We start from the raw sequence: 14,876 nt of genomic DNA, 5'->3' as shown, positions 1-14,876 counted from the left end.
AGGGCTTACTTAGCGTGCCAGTAGTGCATGGGCTAATTAGTGCACTCCTTGTGACAACAATCGACTCTGATGCAGCTAAAGCTATGTGAGAAATACAGTTCACTCAGTGTTTAGCTAAGCAATATACGATGCAAATATTTGAAAGAACAATTTCTGTAAAGTGAATTCACGGACTTTAAGGTTTTTTTTTTTTATTAAAACTCGAATAAGTCAACCTTACTCCCATCCAATAATTTAGCAAATTAGCAAAAAAGTCTCGGTGGGAAAAGTGTAGACAAAATCGCTTCTCAATTCGTATTGTGCAAATTTTTCGAGTTTGACACCCGAATCGTACGATTTTTGATTATCACTCAAACATCAGCACAGATCACAACATCTTCAAATTGTAAAAGGGACATTGACATTGCCATTGATTTCTACATGTCCTCGACAGGTTTTAGCTGAAGTAGGATTTTTAGCAGCTTTAGGATATAATAAATCTCTAAAAATTAATTTTTCCCCTCTAAAAAAGTTACCCTTTAAAAACTCAACCAAAAAAATCAAGGTTTTTTAGGTCCCAAAATATTATAGATTCTCAGTCTGATTCACTGGGTAAAGCTTTCCTGGATAGCACCAATAAACTTCATGATGGGCAAAGAATTTAATTCCTGTGTAATCTAGTTGTTGTGTGCATCGGATCATATGCAGTTGGAACATACACACGTGCGGATAAGCAAAGTGAAGTCATCTTATTACTAATGTTGGAGAGAGCTTGAACCAAACAAATGAATCCAACAGGAAGCAGAAGCAAGCTGCAGTCCCTGTTTCTTTCTGTCAGGCAGTAACTAAGTAACTAATCTCCCCGAACAGCCTCACGCCGACCAGAATGTAAATCGGCAGTTATATGGCACTCTGAGCACTTTGTTTTCTGAAATCGTCCGAAGTTTCCTCTTGAGGCGACTTTCGAAAACAAAGCGCTCGTAGTGCCATCGCGCTGGCGATTTACATTCTAGCCTTCGGGAGGCAGTTTGGGGAGATTAGTCTCCCCGAAGAAGGGGAGATTTGTCGCCGGGCGACTAATCTCCCTGAATCTGAGCTTGTGCCCTGACCCTTAAGCTGATAACTCCAGATTCGGGTTATCATTAGGAATGATGCATGATATACCTCCTGTGAGAGCAAAAACATTGGTTATCAGTGTGTTTGTCCCACAGGCTAATTGATTATGTTTGTGATTAGATCAATCAATCTGATTATACAGGAATCTGTTTAACTGTGGCCATTTAACTGTAATGATATACCTTTGCTAACTTGTCTCCCACGCACTAAAGAGATACGTCAGCAGGACTAGTATTTATGGCACAGTTGTAATGTTATTCTAGTGATTATCGGGATTTGTTATCAGAAATATTGCTGTACTTGGTACCATTATGCAAGTATGAAAAGAGAGGCTAAAGGTCATAGTGGTAACTGCCATGACTAAAAATAAATAAACAAATAAAAACAACTGTGACTAGGCAGTTACAGAACTCTTAGCCACAGCATTACATCAGCAGGTTTTGGCTCAGAAAGCATAACAATTTTCCGAAATTATTCATAATTGGCCTAAATATCTTTTAATTATTTTATACAAACAAGATGACGTGTTGGTTAAAGCATGTCTGGAAATGTTGTAGTTATGCCCAGAATTGCATTCAGACCGAGAAGACAAAGTAACAAACAAATGTTTCTTTCTGTGGGATTTTGATTCATATTATTATTTACAATAATATAATTATATCTAATTTTGATTATTTGTAACTCATTATTTAAAGGATAAGTGAATTGTATACTTTTATATCTGACACAAAGTAGTGTGTAAGGGAACCTTCTTGTTCTTCAAAATTGTATGCTTCCAGGATGTGCAAGGACAACCCAATCTCTTGATTTTATTTAAACTGCCATACATGAGGTGTGACTACCTGCTCGGAGACATATCCACCATCATCACTGTATTGGTTGTGTGGAGTAACACACTTTGCTGTGATCTTCTTGACAGCTCTAAATATATATGTGTTCCATAGTAGCAGTCCCATTTATCTCAATATGGACAAAACAAGAGAGATACAGTGCTACAATATATGTGTGTGTATATATATATATATATATATATATATATATATATATATATATATATATATATATATATATACACATACTATATATTAGAAACATTTTTTTATTTTGCACAGCATTTACCCCATTTTTATTTTTACACAAACTGTTCCTTTAAGCCAAGGTGTAAGTAAGTACTTTGCCCTATATGCTGTCAGGCTGGATAGGAAATGTGGCGTTTGGCATGTTCCAGTATACTCTGGCTGAATGACAATAAAAAGTACATTTGATAACACTGTAAAATGATGGTTGTAGGCAGAAATAATTCAACTTAACTGAGTTAAGAATTAAGGTAATAACTGAAAGCCAGTCTGACATACCGTAATGACTTTTTGTATATTATTTACCTCAACGCCAATTCTCTTCACGAGACGTTACTTTTTAAGTAAACAAATATGAGTGCTACATTGAGTCCAGACTGAGCAGGCTTTTTTTTAGCATGTGTATGGCTGAGAGGGGAAGGCTAGTTTAACACCAATCACTATTGTTTTTGGCCACACGAGAAATATTCAGCCTCAGAACAAACAAACCAAAGGAGCCTGCAGATTCCAGTAAGAAGTAAACACCATATGTTTAATTCTGCCCTTTTGGTTTCAGAGGTAGAGACTCAAACATCCACAGTTAGGGGCAGATTTACATAGGGTCGAATATCGAGGGTTGATTAACCCTCGATATTCGACTGCCGAATGTAAATCCTTCGACTTCGAATATCGAAGTCGAAGGATTTAGCGAAATTCCTATGATCGAAGGAATAATACGATTCAAAGCATTTTAATCCATCGATCGAAGGATTTTCATTGGCCTCAGTAGGTTTTAGGTGGCGAACTAGGGTTTTGAAGTATTTTTTAAAGAGACAGTACTTCGACTGTCGAATGGTCGAATAGTTGAACTATTTTTACTTCCAATCGTTCGAGTCGAAGTCGTAGTCGAAGGTCGAAGTAGCCTATTTGATGGTGGAAGTAGCCATATTCGTCCATTCGAAATTCGAAGTATTTTTTCTCCTATTCCTTCACTCGAGCTAAGTAAATGGGCCCCTTAGTGTATGTAGTGTACAGATCCTTATAGTCCTTTAGTGCGGTAATATGAGAAGAATGAATGTTCCAAGGAAGGTGCAAGATGAGATTATTTCCTCAACTTTCCATTTAATTCATCTTTAATGTTTGGGAAAAAAAATTAGGCCTCCAAACATAATGCCATTAGTAAAGATGGTGGTGCATATTCTGCAGGGAAATGGGAAGTAGTCACTAGGGTGTCTAACACATTGGCATGCCCCAGTTACTTGTGGCTTTCTAGCAAAGAACTCTTTGGAGCCTTGGGCAGTTTAATGGCAATAAAAAATATCTTGTGGGGCAATAAAAAATATCTTGCAACTACAGTTGCTCCTTGGGAACATATATATATCTATATATATATATATATATCCAATTTCATAAAAGATATTGGAGAGCATGGCTTGTTGTGTAGATTAATAATTTTAATTGCTTGGCACTGATAATACCAGCTTCAGTTTTTGAAACTGAAGATTTGACTTTCTGAAGAGACTTAAAAATCTTAAAAAATGTTAAAAATGCATTTTATATGCTTAATGGTTTAACGCTTCCAGACTTTCCTTCAAAGCATTAAATCGGACACATAACTTTTAAAACAAGATGACAGACCATGTGGCTTGTAGAAGCTGAGCACCTGCTGTTGCCATTGCAGGTGTAGCGTTTAAACGCTTTTAATAAAAAAAATGAAAAGGCTTTTAAAATGTTATGAATTCCATCCACACAGTGTTAAATATTTAAGAGTCACTATTGGTTCAATGACAGAGAGATAAACCCTCACAATATCTGCTTTTGTAATTAATAACAATGAACATCCTTATTCAAGCAGAGTGTTTTGTGAACTGTAGTTTACCTTGGCAAGAGAGACATAGCAGCTTTTTCTTTTAGAAGAGGAGATCAGTCATGTGACGCTGAGGATGCTGGGAGTTGCAGCAAGATCTCTTAAACCAAGTGACAGAAAATAAATCCTGCATTGGAAGCTCCCTACAAAATCACAAGCCGACTAATATTAAATAGCATGGTAAACCACAAACATGTTTTGCAAAATGATAAAAATGGAGAATATGCTGGAAGCAGAGGTGAATTTCAAACTGCTACGTTGGTTTTTTTGGCTGTACAAAAAGTTGATCTGTCATTTGAAAAAGCACCTGCCCTAGTCTGTAAGAAGTGACAGCTGATCCAGGGTGAAAGGTCAGGTCTTTCCCTCAGATCTCGGTTCCACTTACAGGCAGAGTCACCTCGTCTCTCTGCTATCTGGAGTCAGTTACAGAAGCTACAGAGAAAATGACTTGTTTCTCTATTGTTTTCTCACACAAGATCCTCTCTTGTTCTCACCCTGTGTGTCCATGGGAAACCAGACTCCCACTAAAAGCTAAAGAAACTGTAATGTGAGTAACAGGAACTGAAGGGGTTTTCTTTATATTAAGATATTGACTGGGTAATGGCACAGTACGCTGCATTTTTTCAATTTTTACATTTAAGTGTTTGATCCACGCCGTTTTAGTCTTGCCGCTCCTGACATCTGTCCTTTCATGTATAAAAGGCTATGTAGTTAATTCAGCACACAGGAACCTGCAAACACTGATATTCCCATGGTTGGAGGGTTTTTTTGCCTGGGGCAAAAGGCCATAAAGTGACAACAAAAGAGAACTGTTGGCACCAATATAGAAAGCTTGTACTTAAGGCTTTAAAAAGCCAGACGATAAAAATACAATATATTGTAATTCAGCAATGGCTTACATTCAACACCCCGCTTCCTCTGATAATTGTAGTTCATCAACTGTTGTTCTCAAGAATATATCTCAGTATATATTTTGAGACTTAAGCCATTTATATCATTTTATATAAACTTCAATTCCTATATGGGTTGTGGGGGGTAAAGTTAATTAGCCAATAGACAGTCCAACTTTCTACTTTTTATGGCATACAAATTCTGCTCAGTTTATAGATTTTCTATCACAGCGGACAATAGGCTGCAAGTTTGAGTGCCAGTGTAGCGTGCAGGAATGTAGGCCAATGTTATCAATGGCTTTGCCATTTGTTACTTATAATGCACAAACAAGAGAGATTACAAGCTTGGAATGCAGTGTTCTGTGCAACCAAGTGACCGAAAGAATCCAGTTAAAATGTAAATAAATGAAATGGCTTAGAGTTCATTAACATGGATGTCAGGAAGTACAGTCCAGAACACAGAGGGAGGTGGCACGTACGTCTTGGAAAAATGGAATTTGAGCTGGAATTGACTTGTTTGTGTCCTTTTGTGTGACTGAAGAATATGTGAACATTCCACTGGTGAACAGGGGGTCTATGTATTGGGAAAATCTAGTAAATGCATTAGTTATATATTTTGGAATTGGCTGTATTGTTCGAGAAACAGATCCTGTTTCTGGGTTTGCATGGGCATCCACTGGCCTGTATTAAAGTTGTGTGTGATTTCTGAAGTGTTTCCATACACACTATCATAAGTTGTGATGCACTGCGATTTGTATTCAAGTCAATTGATGCAATGCCAGGGTACCCCCCCCCCTACACTTTCAGATCTATGCCGCCATGCTAATGAATAGGTGTCCCTGGGGGGAAGGGGTGCATTGACTTATTCATTGATGGTTACTTGCAATAACAGTTATGCAACTGAAGGCTACTACATACATCCTGTATACATGGGGATAGATGGCCATTTGTATTCACAGCATTGAGAATCACTTACATATCTGATTAGTGTTGGCATGTTTTTCCTTTTGGAGACACAGAGATGGCTGAATTGCTTAATAGCTATGCTATAAAACAATATTGCATTTCAGAAAGTATGACTGAACTTTGCTTAAGAATAAATGGCATTGACCTCATCTATACTTACTTGAGTATCTTTTTATGGTTAGTGGTACTTGGCAATGAATAATGCTAAGCCTGTAATGTTTCACACCCATAATTACACAGTGCTGAGTGCTGTGACTTTCTGCCTGCGTCAGTGCTTCCCAGCTGAATACATGCAGACTTCTGTGTGTGACTGCTGAGGCTTCTTAACTCCTCACTTGCCAAGATTAAATTAAAAATGTCAAAGATCTGCAGTGTTTTGTATTTTTTTCCAGATAATGGGTTTTAATGATCATCATTCTTTGTCTACTGAAAAGAAAATTAAATAAACCTTATTGGATTATTTTGCAACCAGTATTGGATTTATGCAGCTTAGTTATCATCAAGTAAAAAAGTACATAGACACTACAGGAGATAGCCTTCCCAGAACTAGGAGCTTTCTGGATATCAGGTTTCCAGATAAGTGGTCCCATACATGTAAAAGATAATTTGACATCTACATCCCAAAAAACATCCTATACAGTCATTTAGAACTTAAAATGGTAGGATTTACTTATTACTGTATTTTAAATTGTCTTTAAATATTTCAAACAACTTTACTATTTTAATAACTGTATTTAGTTAATTGAGATCAGATCATATCAGCCTTATTGGAAATTAATGGAAAATTTTGATATTTTCGCTTGCATGCAACTTTTTTTGTGAACAAAAACACTTCTGCGACAGTCCTAACTTTTTTTTTAAAATATGCTAGTGCTCAAGAATAAAAAACACAATCTCAGAAAAAGTCATGTGAGATTTGTTGTGATTTTATTTCCCACAATCATATTTTTTTTCCTTGAAAAATGATAAATCTGCCTCCGACTATTTTTTTTTAAATTTATGTTTTCTGGCTTCAATACTCTTACTTATGTCAAATCATTTGCATTTTAACCATTGTGTAAGAATAATAATATAAAATTCTGTTTTGTGTATTTGCAATCTTTAGGTCAAATGCCAGCCAAGGATGATGGCACAGGGTTACAGTAGTCCTGATTGTACTTCACGGTGGCAGGCAAACGTCTATGACATTCCTCCTACTCGACCTCAAGGGGTATGTAGACAATTAATATTTTGTGACTGAATTTTACTTGCAGTTGTCCCTAAATATTTTATTGCACGCCTTTAGCACAAAAGCTTAAAACTGAGCTGCAGTTCCCACTCTTTCATTTGCTGGGTCTCAAATTTATATAGGGGTTTTTAATGTGGCCCATTCGCAACATTTTCAGATTGTGAATGCAGAATATTTGTTTTTGGACTAAGCAACAGGCACTCTTCAGACCACAAGTTAGTCAAGAGAAAATGGTTTTCTGTATTTCAGTGGGCTTCTGTAACTCAAAGCTAAAATATAATTTATAAGTGCACAAGCACGTATAAATTATTTGTTAGAAAATTAGAGCATTTCCTGTGACCTGACAGCTAAAGCAGAAAAAAACTATAAATTGAATACATACATACATTGCGTACAGGTCCCCATCAATACGATTTAAGATAAGATAAGATTCATTTTAGACATTGGCAAAGATAAATCATGGAAGAAAGAAAGAAAATGAAGAAAAACAGAATTGTAGAGAGAATGTATGCACAACTGATAGGAACCTTGATCACAGGGTGCATAATACATAAAATGGCTGGTTATTTCTATTAAGAGCTAGTACTTGGGTTGGGGCTAATTACTAGGATGTCTTATCAAAATTTGAAGGACAAAATCTATTCCAGTAAACATTCTAAAAAATAATGTTAACAACTATGTTGATTTTACATAGTCTGTTCATTAAGCAAGAACTAGTTAAATGTAGGAAGACAACATAATAAAGGGAAAATAACAATAAACTGACAGTTTCTTAACATTCTCTAATCAGCTATGGTTGGCATGTCACTCGCATATCATCTGTTCAGAAAAAAAGCCATATCAGTCTTCAGTAGAGACACATCACTAACCCCCATATGCAATAAAAGGCACTAAGTTTGCCCGAGAGCCCATAGCAACCAATAGTTTTATTTTAAACAGGTGACCAGTAAAATCCTACCTGCAGATTGGTTGATATGGCTTACTGCTCCTGGGCAAACTTAGTGAATTTTATTACATAACCTCCTAAAACTCTTAAGCACCAATGATGAAAAAATAAATCACTCATTCTTAAATGTCCTCCTTAAAGTCAAATTGTAATAACATTAAGAAACCTAATTTTCATTTGTTTTATTCCAGGTGTATGATGTGCCAGCAACTGTTAAAGGTTCAAAGTATTCAAGCTCACCCCCCAAGGATCAAGGAATCTATGACGTTCCTTCTTCACAAGGGGTAGGTGACAAAGAATCAATAAAGATGCTACCCATTAAGTGGTTGTTTTGCAAATAACTTAGTCATGTTTGATTCAGCTAGCTTTAAGCATTCATAAGCTGGGCTTTTGAGTTAGTATGTAACACGATTGTTCTGATTTGCTGTGCTTTCATTTTTAGGTCTACAATACCTTACCACCCAACAATGGGAAGATGTATGACTTTCCGTCTTCAAGTAAAAAGACAGTAGAACCTACTTATGATATTCTTCCTCCAAGTTCTACAAGCTTTCCTCAGGAGAAAAGCAGCAAACTCAGCATGGTAACTTCACCTCAGCTAGAAGCTACAAGAAAATCAAGTGTTTATGATTTTCCACGTAGCCAGCAGACTCAGTCTCAATCAGATGATTATGACTTTCCACGAGGAGTTCAAAGTGAAAACTTTGTTTCAGATGGCCAAGATGGGGTATATGACTTCCCCCCACAGGCCCCAGTGAGTAGTAAAGTGGTACAAGATGTAACTGATGGTGTAAATCGGTTGTCTTTCTCAAGCACTGGAAGTACGAGAAGTAACATGTCAACATCTTCCACAACATCCAAGGAGTCATCTGTCACTTCATCCCCTTTACAAGAACCAAAGTTACTTTTAGATCCAGACACAGCCATAGAAAAACTTTTAAGGTTACAACATATGGTGGAAGTATCTGTATCTCAATTAACAGCTTTTGTTAATTCAGAATGGCGCTCTTATAAATACATGGAGAGGCATATCAATGAGATTCATAGTGCTGTGGACCATGTTGAGCGGTCTCTGGGTGAGTACCTTCAGCTTGCCAAAGGGGCCACGACAAATGCTTCTTACTTACAGGAAACTGGCCTTTATAATAAAATGAGGAGGGAGTTCCAGCGGTTGGATGATTCTTATCATATTCTCGTGCAGACAAGTCAGGATCTGAACAGTTGTGGTTGGTCTATAAATGTGCTTGCTATCAACAAAGCAAACAACAAATGTGACAGTCTGGAACGTTTTGTCATGGTGGCAAAGACAATCATAGATGACGCCAAGCAGCTTACCACCACCATCACTATTAATGCAGAGCTTTTATTTAAGCAGTCAACTACCATTTGCCATAAAAAGAGACCATCAGATTCCATCAGTTTCAGCACAGACTACATGTGCAACACATCTCAGCCCCAGGTTATACATGATGATATGCAAAGCAAGATGCTTCCTCACATGTTAAAAGAGCAGTCTTCAAAATCCTTAAGAAGCTGGATGGATGACTATGACTATGTGCATCTACAGGTAATTAATTTTATATATTCTTGTGCTTTATGCATGAGCTATTACACTATAGTATACAGTAGTTTGCAGTGATACATTGCTTAAAGGTCCCCATAGACGGGACGATTCTTCTTTGGTTAGTGGGATTCGAACAATCGTACATCTTACGATTTTTCGGCTGACATCTGTCAGAAAATTGATTGACCAGGTTTAAATTCTCTATCGGTCCCAGTGCAATCTATCTATGTTTGCAGGGCCAAGCAGGCAGCTACTCTTCAGTTTTGCTGGCAAATATCGCCTGAAATGGTCTTTTTAGTTGATGGACACATTGTACATTTAAACGATCATTTCGAAATAATCGCGGTCTTGCGATAACGATTGGATCTTTTAAAAATCTTTACATCTATGGCCAGCTTTAGAACAGTATAAATATCCTGCTGTACATATTAAATACTAGTAGAGATGACACGAGCACCAAAATATTAAACAAAACATACAAGTTTATTTAGCATTATGGATAAACTGAAAGAGAAACAATATCCACATGTAATTTTGCACCAAGAAAGCTAAATCCTTCCTGCCTCAGCATTCAAACATTGTTGTGGGATCAGTACGGTACATTCCAGCTGTTTATTTTATCACTGGGTATTCTGAAATAAAGCCTTATATCAGATGTGACTATTGTCAGTAGAATAACAAGCCCAACAGTCAAAAAACATACAGTTTTTTGCTTATAACCGGTAGCCCTGCTGTATATCTAGAGTAGAGATGTTGTTATTCATAAGTACACTGTTTCTGCCATGAGATGAAAACCAAGCCTCAAGTGGTACTCCTTCGGGGGAGACAAATATCAGCCTAAAGCAAATGTAACTTGCACTCAACGGAGCACTTGTAACTTTGACACCCGAACTTGCATCATCAAAGTCCCTTAACCAAAAGGCAGATTGACCCTCAGACTAGCTTATAGTTATTTGTATTGTGCATATATAGCTATATATTCCTCTTCTACCTGTCTTCCAGTCTGACATTCAGTTTGCTGTCTGGTTGCTATGTTAAAGGGATACTGTCATGGGAATAAAAGTTTTTTTCAAAGCATATCAGTTAATATTGCTGCTCCAGCAGACTAATGCACTGAAATCCATTTCTCAAAAGAGCAAATAGATTTTTTTAATATTTTATATTTTATTTTTTTTAAATTGTCAGTTTCCCAGCTGTCCCAGTCTTGTGACTTACGCTCTGATAAACTTCAGTCACTCCTAACTGCTGTACTGCAAGTTGGAGTGCTATTAACCCCCATGCCTCCCCTCCCCAGCAGCCTAACAACAGAACAATAGCTCCCTAACACAAGATAACAGCTCCCTGGTAGATTTAAGAACAGCACTCAATAGTAAAATCCAGGTCCCACTGTGACACATTCAGTTACACTGAGTAGAAGAAACAACAGCCTGCCAGACAGCAGTTCCATCCTAAAGTGCTGGCTCTTTCTGAAAGCACATGACCAGGCAAAATGACCTAAGATGGCTGCCTACACACCAAAACTAAAAAAATACACTTGCTGGTTCAGGAATGAAATTTTATATGGTAGAGTGAATTATTTTCAGTGTTAACAGTGTAATTTAGAAATAAAAACTACATCATAAAAATCATGACAGAATCCTTTAAGGAAAATATACAAAATTTGGGGGTTGTGGAAGCACTCTTAAGACTAAATTAAAGTATATTTAAGCATAGTGGAAGTGCTACTTACAATGCACTTCCCTGGGCCCCTGCCTCATAATTCAGTATATGCAAGTGCATATGTTTACAGACAGGGGTTTTTAGTATTTTTGATCATAAAGTTGAAAAGCCACCATACCACGTCAAGGTAAACCCTTACGGCGCTCCCTAACTTGTTTACCTCTGGTCATAGTGGTATAAAGGAACTGTGCCTCTCTGCATAGTAGCATTAATTGAAGTATATATCTGCTGAGCTTTGGTTTCAATCTGAAGGTTAAATCCTCCCCCGACCGCCACTACCTTGCGACTTTTAAGAGGGAGTAATTGCCCAAACCAACGCCCATATTTTTAAAACAATGTAATGACATACAAGTAGTGAAGGCAAAGTAAAACCAAATGCAGAGGTGCACACTTAAAACATGTGTATATAATTATATGTGTTAGTATGGATGTACTTTAAGTAAAACCCTAACATGTTTTTGAAATGTATATTGTTAGGAGCACTTTAGCCATGAGGCATGCATGAGTCATTTTAGCAGGGGTGGCAAAAAGCCTCCTTTGGTAATTTTTAAGAAAATTCTAGAAATTCGACTTTTCTAGTGCCCAGAGTGCAATTGTGCTCCATGTTGTCCAAGAGAAGCATTGGGGTGAATGGAGGCGGCAGCATTTCCATGGAGCACCTGTGTCTATTGTTAATGTATTCTTATTGATTAAAAGTCACAGAAATGATCCATTACATTTTATTTCTTAGGGGAAAGAGGAGTTTGAAAGGCAGCAAAGGGAACTTTTGGAAAAGGAAAATATCACGAAGCAGGGAAAACCACAACTGGAACAGTATCAGGTAAGGACAAAGCCTTTGTGATTTTGAGTCTTTGTAGAAGGGGATAAACAGTTACTGAGTGTTTATGATGTTTGTTTCAGCTGAACAAGTTCCAGCAGCTGGAGCAAGAGATTACTGCACCTGTGGAAAACGATATGACCAAGTGGAAATCACCACATGGCATCCATGCAGAAAACAGTTCTCTTGTGCCACAAGAAAAAAGACTGCTCTCTTTTTACTCGAACCAGTGTGAATCGCTCTTCATTTCTCTCCTGAATGCAATCGATGCCTTTTTCAACTGCATGAGTTCAGGACAGCCTCCAAGGATATTTGTTGCTCATAGCAAGTTTGTCATCTTGAGCGCCCACAAACTGGTATTTATTGGGGACACGCTGGCCAGGCAGGTGGTCACACAGGATATATGTAAGAGACTAATGAATTCCAGCAACCAGCTTTGCGAACTTCTTAAGACAATTGTAATGGCTACCAAAATGGCTGCTCTAAACTATCCAAGCTCTGCATCTTTGCAAGAAATGGTGGACAGAGTAACTGAACTGTCCAATCAAGCCCAACTCTTTAAACTTTCTTTGGCACAGATGGCTTCCTTATGAAAAGATTGATGTATATTATATGTATATATATTATGGCCAACAGAAAAAGAGACTCATTCAGTGTATGCTTTGTAAATATATTTTTGTAGATATTTTTCTATATTGATAAAAAGCAATTACTTTAGCAGAAGAGTATTTTATTTTGATTATTTTATGATATTAAACTAACATGTATGTTACATGGCAAACATTCCTCATATACTTCCCAAAAAGCACCTTATGTTTTGTTAAAAGCAGTTTTAAGGTTTACTTATATGAATTGCAAAATGTCATTTTTTGGGGGGTGGGATTATTTTCATATGATATGCAGTGTGCCATTTTGGCACCAATTAACTTGGTGCCCTACAAATATTCTTGTTGGCAGCTCCAAGAGGGATATTACAAGATTAGAAATCTCAGTGTGTCTTGTTGAGAGTTGCACTGCAATTTAAATACCGTAGTGTATGTTTACAAAGAAAAATGAACATATTTATACAAAACTATGCTTTGATGTGTCTTTATTCATTATATATTTTTTATAGTGTACATTATTTTTACATTGTACATTTCAATGCCAGAGAACCACTTCATCAGCAGAAAAACATTGTATTAAATATCACTATAACTGCAAAAAATAGATTTATTGGACGTGTTAATATCAGTATTTATGGACCTTGTTAATTGATAGAGAAGTGGTATCAGCTCTATCATGTTGCAGGTAGGTGCTGATTTATTAAAGATCAAACTTAGGAATACAGAATTATTGCAGGAAAGTGTTAACCATAATATATTTAATAAAGTGTAACCAACTGACACATTTATCGATTCATTTAAATGTCTGACTATTTTGAGCAGTCCAACTAGGGATGCACCGAATCCACTATTTGGGATTCGGCCGAATCCACGAATGTTTTGTGAAATATTCGGCCAAACACCGAACCGAATCCGAACCCTAATTTGCATATGTAAATTAGGGGTGGGAAAGGAAAAAGTGGAAAATATTCTTCATTTGTGACGAAAAGTCATGTGATATCCCTACCTGCCCCTAATTTACATATGCAAATTAGGATTCGGATCAGCCTGACACAAGGATTCGGCTGAATCCTGTTGAAAAACGCCGAATCCCGAATCGAATCCTGGATTCGGTGCATCCAACACATACACTTTCAGTGGGGTTTTGCATTGTTCCAGATGTTGGAGACAAAAGAAACTCCAATTTTTGTAATAAATATTTATATATTTTCCTGGTAACAATGTCTCATCCATCCACCAAACAGAAGGTCCTACAAGAGAATCCTTTTGTTGAAGTTGCTTATATCACCCATAGACATTCCAGACCAAATTATGCCAGCTGCAATACTAATAAGAATTAAGTTAGTTAGCCTGTCTATTGGCACTAATATAAGTGTTATATAGGCACTCCAGAGCAATTAATCTGCTCCTGGGCAAAGGTTTTTCAGTTGTTTGTAAAACAGTAATTTTCTCTCTGGATTTAAAGCAAAAAAAAAAAATGAATGAAAATGCACCGAGAAGGAAAATGTTCTCAAAACAATACCTCACTTTCAGCACTCCAGGGTTTAATATAACAAAAGAAAAGGTTTATTGTCAACGTTAAGGATTTTTCTCAAGACCTTTCTAAATGGCACCGAAACTTTGACAGTAAACCTTTTCTTTATTTTCACCACATTATGCAGCCCTGGAGTGCAACTGTTGCTAAGAAACTTTACTTATGGTATAGAAGATGACAACCAGGCATATGCTGATCATATAGTGGAGTGCACCACATTTGGATCCAAGCACTCACATCAAAAAGACCAAATATTGCCTGGGTGCAGTATCAAAATAGAATACTGAACTGATAGAATGGAACAGCGCTCTCAGGTCTTATAGAAAATACAAAACAAAAATGTTTATTCAAAATAAAAATGTTTTCTTTTTCTGTAAGACCTGAGAGTGCAGTTCCATTCTATCAGTTCAGTACCGTGTATTCTAATTTGATACTACACCCAGGCAATATTCGTATTATATATATAGATATATATAGATATATACACTGTATATATACTGTATGTATATATATATATATATATATATATATATATATATATATATATATATATATATATATATATATACACAATATTTTTATAATCTTTT

General features: G+C 36.7%; 1 protein-coding gene across 2 annotated transcripts in view; it reads left to right on the top strand.

Annotated features, from left to right (window-relative positions):
* Nucleotides 1–13,219, top strand: part of nedd9.L (neural precursor cell expressed, developmentally down-regulated 9 L homeolog) — an 84,818-nt gene extending 71,599 nt beyond the window's left edge. For both annotated transcript variants that reach the window (XM_041566294.1, XM_018267792.2), the window contains 5 exons: nt 6,979–7,083; nt 8,239–8,331; nt 8,490–9,614; nt 12,061–12,150; nt 12,231–13,219. In XM_041566294.1, the coding sequence (XP_041422228.1) occupies nt 6,979–7,083; nt 8,239–8,331; nt 8,490–9,614; nt 12,061–12,150; nt 12,231–12,740 (1,923 nt within the window). In that variant the 3' untranslated portion in view covers nt 12,741–13,219. The remainder of the gene's footprint in view (nt 1–6,978; nt 7,084–8,238; nt 8,332–8,489; nt 9,615–12,060; nt 12,151–12,230) is intronic.
* The last annotated feature ends 1,657 nt before the right edge of the window (nt 13,220–14,876 follow it).

The sequence above is a fragment of the Xenopus laevis genome, chromosome 6L (assembly GCF_017654675.1).
Source record: "Xenopus laevis strain J_2021 chromosome 6L, Xenopus_laevis_v10.1, whole genome shotgun sequence".
Classification (NCBI taxonomy): Eukaryota; Metazoa; Chordata; class Amphibia; order Anura; family Pipidae; genus Xenopus; species Xenopus laevis.
The sequence above is the reverse complement of the archived record's forward strand: the minus strand, read 5'-3'. Positions and strand labels throughout refer to the sequence as shown.